This window comes from Notothenia coriiceps, unplaced genomic scaffold (genome assembly GCF_000735185.1).
Source record: "Notothenia coriiceps isolate Sejong01 unplaced genomic scaffold, NC01 NC01_scaffold00024668, whole genome shotgun sequence".
Taxonomy (NCBI): Eukaryota; Metazoa; Chordata; class Actinopteri; order Perciformes; family Nototheniidae; genus Notothenia; species Notothenia coriiceps.
The window spans coordinates 697,974-711,097 of NW_011357369.1; the positions used below are offsets into that span (position 1 = coordinate 697,974).

The following is a 13,124-nucleotide window of genomic DNA, read 5'->3' on the forward strand; positions in this document are numbered from 1 at the left end:
GATTGAGCATACTTCAGCCAGAGGGGATGATGTCATCTCATCACTGTCTGTCTTGCTGTCTGTCTGTCTGACTGACTGACTGTCTGTCTGTCTGTCTGACTGACTGACTGACTGACTGTCTGTCTGTCTGTCTGTCTGACTGACTGACTGACTGTCTGTCTGTCTGTCTGACTGACTGACTGACTGACTGACTGACTGACTGACTGACTGACTGACTGTCTTGCTGTCTGTCTGTCTGTCTGTCTGACTGACTGACTGTCTGTCTGTCTGTCTGTCTGTCTGACCGACTGACTGACTGACTGTCTGTCTGTCTGTCTGTCTGTCTGTCTGACTGACTGACTGTCTGTCTGACTGACTGTCTGTCTGACTGACTGACTGACTGTCTGACTGACTGACTGTCTGTCTGACTGACTGTCTGTCTGACTGACTGACTGACTGACTGACTGACTGACTGACTGACTGACTGTCTGTCTGTCTGACTTACTGCTTATCATCTGTCTGTCTGAAGCCTATCATTTGGGACTTCATCTCAATCATCCTTATATTAGTCTGTCAGGTTGATTGAGAGCTCGGCTGTCTGGAACACATCCTCCTATTTTTGTCAGTCTAAAAACCTGTTTCATTTAACTCCAGTATTTTAACAACCATCATCATCCCACAATCTCCTTTTTCTTTCCCTTCAGTTTCTCTTCTCTGATGATAGTACTCTATGGCATAATGTTTTTCCTCTCCTTTCTTTTTCTTTGTCCTATATTATGTTAAACCTAGATATATTTTATAGTTTTGCATCGACTCAGTTGTCTTGTGTCTTATCTTTCAGAGAGAAACCATTATTTATTTAATTACATTTTTATTATCATACATTTTACCTCCTTGTGTCTATTAACCTGATACAATGTGATATATTTTGCTGCCTTCCTTTTAAAGTTCTTAACAAATAATCTGAGGGGAATTTCTTGTTGTTGTTTTTTTACTTGTTTGATGTGTCATTTTGTAAAGCACTTTGAGCTGCATGAGTTTGTATGAAAAGTGCTATATAAATAAAGCTTTATTATTATTATTATTATTACTATTATAAATGTTTTTTTATTGTATTCCACTCTGTGTCCTGCAGATGTGCTGCGACTGTTGTCTCCTGGGGAAGGCGACCCTGGAGAAGGGTCTACCCTGTGACCACACCCTGTCGGTGGGCTACCAGTGTGGCTTGGTGTCCCGAGCATGCTGTGTACACGAAGCCGCAGATAACCAGACCACACCTACACAAAAAACGGAATGTTAGTGAAATAAAATGAGTAGAACTACAGTAGGCAACATTTAAAAATGTAAACAAGTTTCTTTAACCAAAGCAGGCAATTTCTATCATGGTAGAACACATAAAATATCTGGAAATATTGGAGAAGGAGCATAAGAATGAGCTCACACTGCCCCCTGCTGGATGTATGTGGACATTGCTTTTAAGGCAGTTGCAAGTGTATTGCTCATGGGCAATCCAGCAAAAACACATTGTACTTTTTTCTCCAAGATTATACTTGGAACAGTTTGTGGCTTTTATTGTTGTGTGGAATTGTTATATGAATACCTTTTTGCTTTGGACTTATGGGACATTTTTCTCTTTTTTCTAAAATGTCATAGACTTAACAATTATTCAGTTGCATCCCTAAACAAAGCATTATTTGAGAATGTCCTAGGGCTGCTTCTTATGATAGATGGATATATAATCATGTTTTTTCTCTCTCATGCAGTACCTAACAAGGATGAAACCCATGAAAATGGAGATAATTCAGTTTTAAGTGATCAGTGCGAGGGTATGTTATATTATGGCAATAAACAAGCTTCCCTACACATTCCTGATTTTTAATCTAAAGAAATGCATCGCTCAATTATAAACGTGTTTGTTTTACATTTTTAGGGAAATGTGCTCATTCTTGTGTTGGCAACCACACTTGTACCTGCTTTAAAGGGTACAAACTCAAACCAGATGGAAAGAGCTGTGAGGGTGGGTATTGTCTTCAACTGAGAAAAGTATCAATTATTTTGACAAAAATAAGAGCACAAAAGACTTGGGAGGATCAACACAATAAGAGAACCTCTGCTGTCAAACACAGATATCAATGAGTGTTTGCTGGGAGCCAGCAACTGTCGGGGGGGCGAGCGCTGTATCAACACTGAGGGCTCTTTCCGTTGCCAGAGAGAGGTCAGCTGTGGGACTGGCTATGAACTCACTGACAACAACAATTGCAAAGGTCAGTCAAACTGTGCTGTTTGCCTCCGTTACTAACTTACTGTGTATCTTAGCAGGTATTATCAGTGTGTTCAATAGCACTTTTCCCTTTTTTCAGATATTGATGAGTGTGAGACTGGCATCCATAACTGTGGCCCAGAGTTTGAGTGCCAAAACACCCAGGGGTCATTTCGTTGTTCCCCTAAGGTCAAGTGTGGTGGCGGCTTTATCCAAGATGCCCTCGGCACCTGCATCGGTAAGCACCATGAGACATTTGTGAAAAGATCCTGCTCCTTTCCCCCTTGCCAAAAGTGCTTCTAATGGCATTTTCAAAGATTCCACCATGCTCAAACGAAAACAACCATAAGAATCGAGGAGTTCAACCACTGCTAGCGAACTCCCATCAAATTGAAAAACTGTGCAACCTTTATCATTTATGATTCGGTTAATGCATTGACTAAAATGTTATAAGAAACCTATTAGTGATAGACACTGTGCTATAGACTCCTGGGTTCTGATTGGTTGTTTTTCCTTTGCCACAGGAATCTCGCATATCTGTTGCATGCATGACTGTCAGGAAATAGTGACATTTCAGCAAATATGCCAACAATTTTATGAATGAACAGTAGACAATCTATGAAAGACAGAGTGCAGATGGACCAGTAAATACTGCTGGTTGTCTGAGAGGGTAACTGCAGGGCAAGAGGGAGAAGCTTCATATATATTGAAATGCAGAGTTAGAAGGATAGATAAACAAAGAAGGAAAGTGAATTCATGTTTAGGATCTGGCTGAATTTGTGTCTCCATGACTTCCCGGTCTTTGTCTAGAACCAGCACCAATGTCATCTGTTTCTGTGTTTCAGATATAAATGAATGTGTCAGTCAGACAGGCCCATGCCACCAAGGGCAGATCTGTATCAACACAGTTGGCTCCTACATCTGCCAGAGGAACTCCGTTAACTGCGGTCGAGGGTACCACCTCAATGAGGGGGGCAACCGCTGTGTTGGTAAGGCGTAAAAACTCACCATTCCTACATAACAAAGTATTTTCTAACTATCTGAGAAGCATTAAATGGTTTTCTTTCTTGTTTGCGTCCCTCACTGCAGATATTGATGAGTGTAAGGACCCTGATAAGGTCTGTACAGGTCACGGGTGTGTCAACCTGATAGGCTCCTACCGCTGTGAGTGTGAGGCTGGCTACATCTTCAACAGCATCAGTCGGACTTGTGAGGGTAAGCAGCGTGTCGACTATGTTTGGTGTTCTTACACAAATCTAACAGTATTCAATGAATAAATAAACATGCATACTGTACGGTTAATGGTCAAGTTGTGTCGTGAACTTCTTACTGTGGACTGTGTTTTAGATATTAATGAATGCAGACACTACCCTGGCCGCCTGTGTGCTCATAAGTGTGAGAACGCTCTGGGTTCCTACAAGTGTAGCTGCACCACCGGCTTCAAGCTTTCTGTTGATGGCAGGAATTGTGATGGTAAGAAATAAAGAATTTATAATTACAACTTGTTATGCAATACGCAGTATGTTTATTGTACTAGAACAACATAAACCCCTAATCAGCTCCTAGTTGGAAGACCCTTTGTCTTTGATTAGAGTTGTTTTGGTTTAATTGGTTAATTGATAACATTCCAATATATTTTTTTTAAAACAACTGATCAGAGACAGGACTGTAAAGCCATATTCACATGGGCCTAATATTCCCTGGAGACCTCTACTGTAGTCATTTGTCATAAAACAGCAACATCACTGCCTAGTACTCTGTGATGTATTTATAAATCACATGAGCCCCTCTTGTAATTGGGTTTAAGATATAATCCAGATTCACAAGAACATTTACCGAGATTGAGAACTAGAGTATATTCAGTGTATGAAATCAACAAGACACCATTGTACTTTGTCAGACCAGAAAACTGTGCAAGCAAATGTTGATGTAGTACATATTGAAAGGAGGTTTGCTATTTGTTAAACCAGTACGATAGAGTTAAAAATGCTCTGTGATCATTTCTTCTCTATAGATTTGAATGAGTGCGACAGCAACCCGTGCAGTCAAGAGTGCGCCAACGTGTACGGCTCCTACCAGTGTTACTGTCGCCGTGGCTACCAGCTCAGTGACATAGACGGATTGACTTGTGAAGGTAAAGTATTTCAACAGCTACTTAGAGGAATACTGGAATATAAAAAAAAAAGTCAGCTTGGTGTTAGCATACACTATAGCAAACTGCCTTATATATTAAACAGATGAATTACAAGCAGTTAAAATGTGTATTTCTTAGATTTCCATTTTGGTTTGACTTGTTTTATCTGCCTCTGTTGCATATTTAGATATAGATGAGTGTGCACTGCCTACTGGAGGTCACATTTGCTCCTATCGCTGTCACAACACCCCTGGCAGCTTCCACTGTTCCTGTCCTGTCGAAGGCTACACCTTATCAACCAATGGGCGCAGCTGCCAGGGTAAGCTATTCTTCGAATGAAGGCATATGTCAATTTTAACAAGTTATCTTTGTTAATGTATTGAAATCACATGTTTCTACCATTGTCTCTTTCGCTCCCAGATGTTGATGAATGTGTAGCAGGAACACACACATGCCTGGTGGATCAGAGCTGCTTTAATGTACAGGGAGAATTCAAATGTCTTTCCTTTGACTGTCCGTCCAACTACCGACGCGTGGGAGAGACGTGAGTTTTCTAGATTTTGTGCACATTTTTATAAACATGACACAATACTACTTTAAATGTTCTCATGCCAATATGATTGGACTCCTTTGTATACTAATGTAATATAGTGACATCACTATGTTACACCCGTGCTTCTATTGACTAGCACTCCAACACACAGTACGTGATAGGCTAAGGGGCGGGACATCTCTAAGCGGTTGACCAATCACAACATAGCAGGCCGGCTAACCAATCAGAGCAGACTGGGCTCAGACAGAGGGTGAAATGAGGTGCTGCAGCACAGGCAGTATGAGAAAAATAAAGACCTTTTTGAACAATACATCATGTAAACATGTGACAGTAGAGGCACAAAATATCATTATGAAACCTAAAATGAGCATGATAAGGCCCCTTTGGCACAACATCGACAGAAAAACTCACACACATCCACAGAGCAAGGTCCATGTTCCTCAAAGCCATATCAGATACGTCAACCTACTGAAAGATCAGAGTGCAACAGTAAACCATGTCAGGCCTTTTCAAACCGACCCCCATTCATGTCATTCAAGGCTGTGCATGTCCAGTATGCTCTATGCTGGAATGACTTTGGAAAAGATCCGGCTGTAGCATGTTCTGTTGTTTCAGAATTATGAAATGCATATGGATATTTTTACATTGGCTTAATTACAGTAGAGGCTGTGTATGACCTATGCAGGCACCAGTGATAGGACTTCTTGCATGATCCCACAGAGGGCACCATGACTGGCCTGTGAAGTGTTTTGCTGCAGAGACTGTTGTTCCTTCCACTGCATGCCATGCACGGGCAAATTAAATTTACACCTGGTCTCTCTCTCTCTCCTTCTCTCTGTGCCTGTTTTGTTCTGTCTTCTCCTGCCCTGCCCCCCCACCCTTTCTCTATTTGCAGTCGATGTGAACGCTTGCTTTGCAATGAGTCTGACGAGTGCCTGACCATGCCCCTGAGAATAACCCACTACTACCTCACCTTCCCCACCAATATCCCCGTCTTCACCAACATCTTCCGCATGGGCCCCTCCCAAACCGTGGCTGGCGATGAAATCCAGATTGTTATCACCGCTGGCAACGAGGGCGGGTTCTTCAAGACAGAGCAAGTGCCCAGCGGCGGCGTGATGTCGGTGGCAAAGCTCATCAACAAGCAGCAGGACTTCAATCTGTCTCTGGAGCTGAGGCTGCGTCGCTACGGCACGCTCAGCACATACATGGCTAAAGTGCAGGTGTTTGTTACCCAGGATGAGCCCAGAGTACCTTACAATCCCCTACTAGAATAAACACAACCAATATGAAAGGTTACACAAGTTACTAAACTCTTAAAAAGGATGTGTCATCTTCAATGCAACGTCTTGTGGAGAAAACAGGACTTTTTAACACAGAAGGTATGTGAGATGAGCATACAGTATTTTTTATAGCAAAGCAAGGTTTTGCAATGCCGACTATCCGGGCAATTATAAATGGATAACTCCAAATGATTGATCATTATCGGTCCAGTATGCATGTTTATAACTAAAGATTATCAATGTTTCTTTCATTCATTGATTTATGCCACTAGTTTAGGTCTGCCTAAAACTGTATTGGCCTATGGGTTCATGGCCTCGGCGCCAAAATGAGCTGTGGGCACCTAATGTTTGCTGTATCCCTTGCTTAAGTGTCTATTCAATTTCCTTTTTTCCATCAAATATATGCAAATATTTCCAATGTGGACTGACACTTAAAAAAACAGGGAAACAATAAACCTCGATCTGACACTCAGAAAGAAAGTGAGTTTGAGTTTCCTAAAATGTCAAACTATTCCTTATACACATTAGCAACAAACTTACAGTGGGAAATTACAAGCCTTGTCTATTTCCTTTTCTATATTGTAAAAAAATACCCCAAATATGACTCTGTTTGTCACTAAGCTCATGTTAAAGATGACACATCATTTTTTTAAAGAGTGAATTTGACATAACAATATAACAAACTAAATCAGAAAACATAAGCACATGTTTTAGTACTGTAGCATTTCTCATAATCAACTTTTTAACACTAGAATAAGGATCTTTATTTAGCAGTATGAATAAGGTCCAGTTGAATGTATCTTCTTGGAGGTAAGGCGCTGTGCTAGCCGCTAGGTGGCGTTCTAGGTCAGGGTAAATCATAAAATGGTAACGACCCATGTCTGCCTACAACTGAGTGTAATTTGATGATGGTTGCATGATAAAGTCTGACGTTTTGCAGCATTTTATGGTTTATGTGTTGGATGAACAGTTTTCTATTAAAATTGAAATAGAAATAACACATGTTCAAGTCAAATCCAGTTCTTGATGATGGTGCATTGTGGGGTTTATCAAGGCCAAATCACAGATGGAGGCATGAAGGCTTCAACACATAGTTTCATATTGCTATTATCCAACAGCCTCAGTGAAGAGGAAATCCATTAATACATGTGCTGCACATCTCTAGAAATGCATATGAGTTAAAGTTACCCGGCTACAAGCATCTATACACTATATAGAATTGTATTACACACTAAAATTGGAAAAATCATATATAAATGTATTATTAATAGTATTAAAACGTATGTCTTCTGATGATTTGAACGTTTTTCTGCAATCTGTAATTTTTGTAAACTAAGAAACCTACCAGGCCAGTCATTTAAATCAACCATGAAACACACACAAGTCACATTTCCCATCTATAAGTCAAACCATTCAGTTATATATAATTTATGTTAAATTGCACTATTTATTAAGTCTATAAAGTAATCCCCCACCTCCAAATTCCGGTCGGAAATCAGTTTTTGTATTCATTGTAACTCCTGCTCCCGAAACATCAGTTACCTTTCACCGCAAATACGTCTTTCTTTGGCAGTTATTTTCATACATATCTCTTTAGCTCCCATTACATTTTAGGCTTAATGTGAAATGCACAGATTTCCACTCCATACTGCGGCCATAAACCCCAAAGCAGACAGATAATCCAAATGAAGGCTGAGTAAGTGACACGATGGGATGCAGTGGCAAAGAGAATGAAATGTGCACCAGCAGGGGAGAGTATAAATAGTTTGACATGCTGTGAGGCTGCAGCCCGAGGACTGTGGCTTATAATAACTGTAAATTCAGATGTCCTAGGTTCCTCCTGTTCTGAGCTGTCAGGACGGTAAGGATGCACTCGGTCCCTATTGGGGATATCCTTAAAATAAGAACATAGTGGTGCACATAAGGCTTTTTCCTCCCCTTTGACATTGAGTTATGGGGCTCTGGGCTCTGGCCGGTGGTCTGAACAATTTGTGGTACAGCAACATCACCGCGCTCAGAATGAATGATGCCCTGCAGTGTTTGTGTTGGGGCGTTATCAATGTGCTGACTATAAATAATAATTACCAAAAAAAATAAAAGGCCCTGTGCTTGACCAGAGGACTTTCATCCAAAAAGTCTGTTTTTCTTTCTGGTCTGCAAGTATTGGGGTTTTACTCTTGGGCTGGGCCACTTGAGTCATTGGGGAGATGAATAAGACGTTAATATGCGCGCACACACACACACACACACACACACACACACACACACACACACACACACACACACACACACACACAGAAACAATTGCAGAAATACACATAAAAACGCACAGTATTTTTGCTACAAACATACATGTATTGTCCTGTATTTAGCTCAACTTGCTTCCCCTGCTTTGAGGTGTTCATCAATGTGTAAGGGGCCAGTTAAGTTTGGATCATTATGTTCTCGTAAATGTAGGCTACTCTCTATCCAGACAGATCTTTCACCTTGTCCTCTAGAGCCCCGCTCGGGTCTTTCTGCAGCTCAGGCCGTGGTATTATAAACTAAGATACCATTTTGTGGGTTTGGCATGGGCCAAAGCAAAACTTGGACCCACCCGCTAATTGCTAATTACAAGCCCCTACCCAGTGGTGGCTTGACTTTTTGTCAGGGGCTTCTCTCCTCTCTCACCATGGAAGAAGCCCTGCAACCCAAGCCGTGCCTGGGCTTTGAGCTGCAGCCTATAGGTCCCCTGAGGAGAGCCAGTGATCCACGGCCCATGACTCACAATGTGGCTATATGGCTGCCATGCACATTAACTGGTCTTATACATGGCAACTTGGCTGTTTTCATAACCCAATATAACCGTGTACTGACTTGTCTCCTTTGTGAAAACCAAGCTTACATTTAACATCTTGGATGTTGAAGTCAAGGCTTTTATTTAGTTTCAATAGCTCTCTCATGATCGCGTCTCCCATCGTTTCAAAGACAAACCCTTGATTTATGGGGTTGTTAGTGACTTAGAAACCTCTCTCAAAGTCTTATGTAGCAGACAGGTAGTGAATAGTTATACTTCAGGTGGCGTTAGCCTTAGGAGCCAGCCGAGGCCCTCCATTCCCGTCGACCTGTCACTGATTAGTCTGTGGAATAAACAAAGCTCTAAATAATAGGATGAGAGCTGCCCTGGGGATAGGCTGGGGAGTTGTCTAGTCATGTTGCTCACAATTTAGGAGTCTTTTAGAACACTCCCTTGCCCCATAAATCCTCCTCAAGAGATTATCTGATGTGAAGCAGGGGATGCTCAGCAAATCCAAATATTTTCCTGAGCAGGTTGTGGATCATTCTTTGTGAGTGTAGTAATTCATTTCCCACACAGCTTGAAAACGGCATCATAAAGGCAACAATGGCATCGCTAGTCTCCACAAACTACTAAGTTTGGCTTCAGCATGATCTATGGAAATTATTGGCACCACCCAGAATTGGATTGTTATTTCTTTTTTGACTGATGTATCCAGTAACTTCTGTGTTGTCCAGATATTGTTTGTGGCCATTGCTGTTGTCCTCACTGAGTTCTTGATTACACAGAGGGCCGCTCCCAAGGATGCCCTGTTATTTTAGGCTTTAGAAATCAATGGTGGTTAACTCTGACGTCTTAATATAGACATTACCTAAAGGTCAGAGGACGTGTGTGTTTGTGTTTTCTTTTGTGGGTGTGTATGTTTGTTCTGTCCTTTAGAGTGGCGAGGCTTCAACGCTCTGACACCATTCGCTGTGTAAAGTCCTGTCAGCCCAATGACGTCGCCTGTGTCCTGGACCCCATGCACTCAGTGTCCCACACCTTCATCTCCATGCCCACTTTCAGAGAGTTCACAAAGCCAGAGGGTAGGTACAAAGCATGGTTTAAATGCATACTAATAATGGACTTTTGGGTTAACATGCAAACATGCAGCAAAAGTATAAAAAGAGACTAAATATATTCAAGTTTCATTAACAAAAGGTTTGTTGGTGACAAGTTTTAAAAGAATAGTTTTGACATTTTGGGAAATAAAGTTATTCCTTTTGTATATCTTTTTGCAGAGAGTTAGATTAGAAACTACTCTCATATGTTTAGGTCAATTATTAAGCTTAAGCTAGCAGCCGGTTAGCTTACTTTAGCATACAGATAATACAAAAGTTAGCTTGACTCTGCCGTAACGTAATGAACAAAGACAAAGACCAGAAGTAGTGTAAAAGAAACAATTTCCATGTGAATTCACGAGCCATAAAGAGACTGACAAATGTTCCGCTTTGGACAGGCTAGCTCAACCTTTCCAGTCTATGCTAGGCTAACCATCTGCTTGTTTTAGTTTCATATTTGCTGTATGCCACTATGCCCTACTACAGATATAAAAGTGGTAAGGCCCAATGGTCTTCCCAAAATGTCAAACTTTTAACACAAGGCTTACTTTATATTGCTGATCATCTAAGCCCCTTAAAAAATTCCTGTTAACCCTCAATCCAATAAGGTTAATAGTTGAAGCTTTATTGGGACATAACGTCCTGTTAAAATCATGGGAAACAACAGATTTGCTGACAGCATGATAAGTTGTTGGGTTTTTATTTGTACCAATGTGTTTCTCAGCCATTTTTATCTCTCCAACTTGACTTTATCTCCATTAATCTCAAATGCATTTCACTGCAGTTGTCAGAATTCACATGACTACCACTGACCTCTAAATAAGTTATTTCATGATGTTCTCCATGCAATCCGGGCTTGGCTGGCCTACACCAGAGAGAAAGAGCCATGTTTGTTGGACATGAGTAACGGCGGTAATCACTCGCAGACAATGACAGCTGACAAGCATCTATTGGCTGGCATACACTGCATGTTTCAGACACACTCATGCTCAACGTCACGGAGAGTTAAGCTCTTGTCGTTTCTCATAAACTCTGAGTTGGGGTGCAAGGGACTCGAGGCTCTTCAGCTGCACAACAGCATTGCAAAGCCTCAACCTTCCAGTGACCCTCTGAGTGTACAATAAACACAGACCATTTTATTGTCTTTCTCTTGGAAAGAAAAAAAGAAAAGCAAGAGTTGGCACTGGCTTGGCGATGCAATCCCAGAGTGATTATGAGCGTTTATGCTCCAAAACTTTTTTGTCTAATTGTTATCTTCCAACAGAGATTGTTTTCCTGAGAACCTCGGTGCCAGCTTACGGTGACTATCACTTAAGCAGTTACGATGTCAAGTTTGACATCCTCGAGGGCAACGTGGAGAACGCCTTCGACATCATCAAGCGGGTGGAGAATGGAATGTATGTGGGTGAGTACCAGGATTTTACTTGTAAAGTCTGGATGAACCAAAGTAGGGCAATCATTTGACAATAGCAGTTTATCCATGCAGCCTTTACAGTCTCTGTGACTGGAAATTGCATTTTCTCTTTAAAGGGGAAAAGGGTTTTAGGTCTCTTTTGAAAAATGTATGAAATATATGTGTATTTTTTTAATGCAAATCAAAGTCACATGTGCGCTAGACTAGAGAAGGGACAAAAAGAAACAGAAATCTCCCATAAGGAATGTCTGGACGGCCTGTCTGGGCCGCCCGACATAAGAACATCTGACACAGGCCGTTATGGTCTTTGCAGTGTTGTGGCATCATGTAGCTGTCATCATCTGCATGGGGGCTCTTGATGTCTGTGTCTTTGGAGAGCTGTCCTCTGAGTGGCTCTTTGAGACGGACCAAGGCCTGTTTCTGTCTCACCAAATATTTGGCATCGATTTCCACAGTCTTGTGGTTAAACAAAGTACCATTTAATTCACTTATCTACGCCTATGCTTATCCCTAGCAGATTGTTACTTTCCACTATAAGTTATTGCGGTCTCAACAGAGTGCATAAATGACTTGTGTTTTCAAATGCACATATGCACCAGTGATTGCAGTTGACAAGCATTTCATTACAACTACCTGTGTGCTGACTGCCAGCATGCAGAAAGAGCCCTGCACAAGTAGGAGCAGCAGATACCATCTCCACTGGTTTGTAACAACAACACATGTTTGGTTGAGAAACCATTCCCATCTTTTAGTTTGGTGGTGACCCAGGGCTGCTGCAGGCCTGTGGGAGATCTGAACTGAGCCTTGGCCATGGGAAGATGAGGGTGTTGTGAGCCCAAGGATGACACATTTTTGGGCCCTTCTAGGTGTTTTGGTTTTGTGTAGAGATGCATGCAGGGTGGTAGTGGAAGGACAGGGTCTTGTTCTTCTTCTCTCGCTGATGGATGAACGGATGGCCCGTCAGTATGAACATCTGTCTTTACAGAATGAAAGCGAGAGAGTGTGTCACTGATTCAAGCGGGATTGAAGGCGCACGCAAGTGTTCCTCTCTTGTACACTTGTGCAGAAACAGATGTGAGCTCATCAAACGTACCCAAATTCACACACAAAGACAGACAACTGTTTATAACCAGCAATAACTCACTGTTTAAGCTGTTTAATTATATTGTACTGTATAATGGTATGTTTTTGTTGGAATGTGCAATTGTGTAATTCTGCATGAGTGATTAGCCTTATTTTGTAATACATTGTCAACTGTGTGTGTCTGTGTGCCTATGTGTAAGGAGGATTTAGGAGAAATTCCCTGTTTATAGTGGTGCCCATTTGCAAGGGCAAGTATGTATGTGTGTGTGTGTGTGTGTGTGTGTGTGTGTGTGTGTGTGTGTGTGTGTGTGTGTGTGTGTGTGTGTGTGTGTGTGTGTGTGTGTGTGTGTGCAAGGGAGGGGGGGAGAATAAAATTGCAGAGGGAGAAAGACAAAGTGAGACACTGTGATTCAATGAAAGAGGAAAGACTGAGAGAGAAAATATGTGCAGAAGTAATCCTGTGCGCTTTGCTTCATGTGGTTAAATGTATTGTTCCATTTCCCCACGCTAGGCCTCAGTGTCTCGCCGAGCATTAGAGCACT

The 13,124-nt window shown here is 41.6% G+C and overlaps 1 protein-coding gene across 2 annotated transcripts in view; it reads left to right on the forward strand.

The window, feature by feature from the left end:
- Positions 1-13,124, forward strand: part of LOC104955511 (fibulin-1-like) — a 71,255-nt gene that overhangs the window by 20,762 nt on the left and 37,369 nt on the right. The window contains exons 4-16 of one of the 2 annotated variants that reach the window (XM_010782846.1): positions 1,115-1,274; positions 1,743-1,805; positions 1,910-1,996; positions 2,106-2,243; positions 2,340-2,477; positions 3,085-3,228; positions 3,329-3,454; positions 3,587-3,712; positions 4,254-4,373; positions 4,561-4,692; positions 4,794-4,917; positions 9,925-10,070; positions 11,350-11,490. In XM_010782846.1, the coding sequence (XP_010781148.1) occupies positions 1,115-1,274; positions 1,743-1,805; positions 1,910-1,996; positions 2,106-2,243; positions 2,340-2,477; positions 3,085-3,228; positions 3,329-3,454; positions 3,587-3,712; positions 4,254-4,373; positions 4,561-4,692; positions 4,794-4,917; positions 9,925-10,070; positions 11,350-11,490 (1,645 nt within the window). Of the gene's footprint in view, positions 1-1,114; positions 1,275-1,742; positions 1,806-1,909; positions 1,997-2,105; positions 2,244-2,339; positions 2,478-3,084; positions 3,229-3,328; positions 3,455-3,586; positions 3,713-4,253; positions 4,374-4,560; positions 4,693-4,793; positions 4,918-5,821; positions 7,208-9,924; positions 10,071-11,349; positions 11,491-13,124 lie in introns of those variants that run through there. The other variant, XM_010782847.1, reaches the window with a different exon arrangement.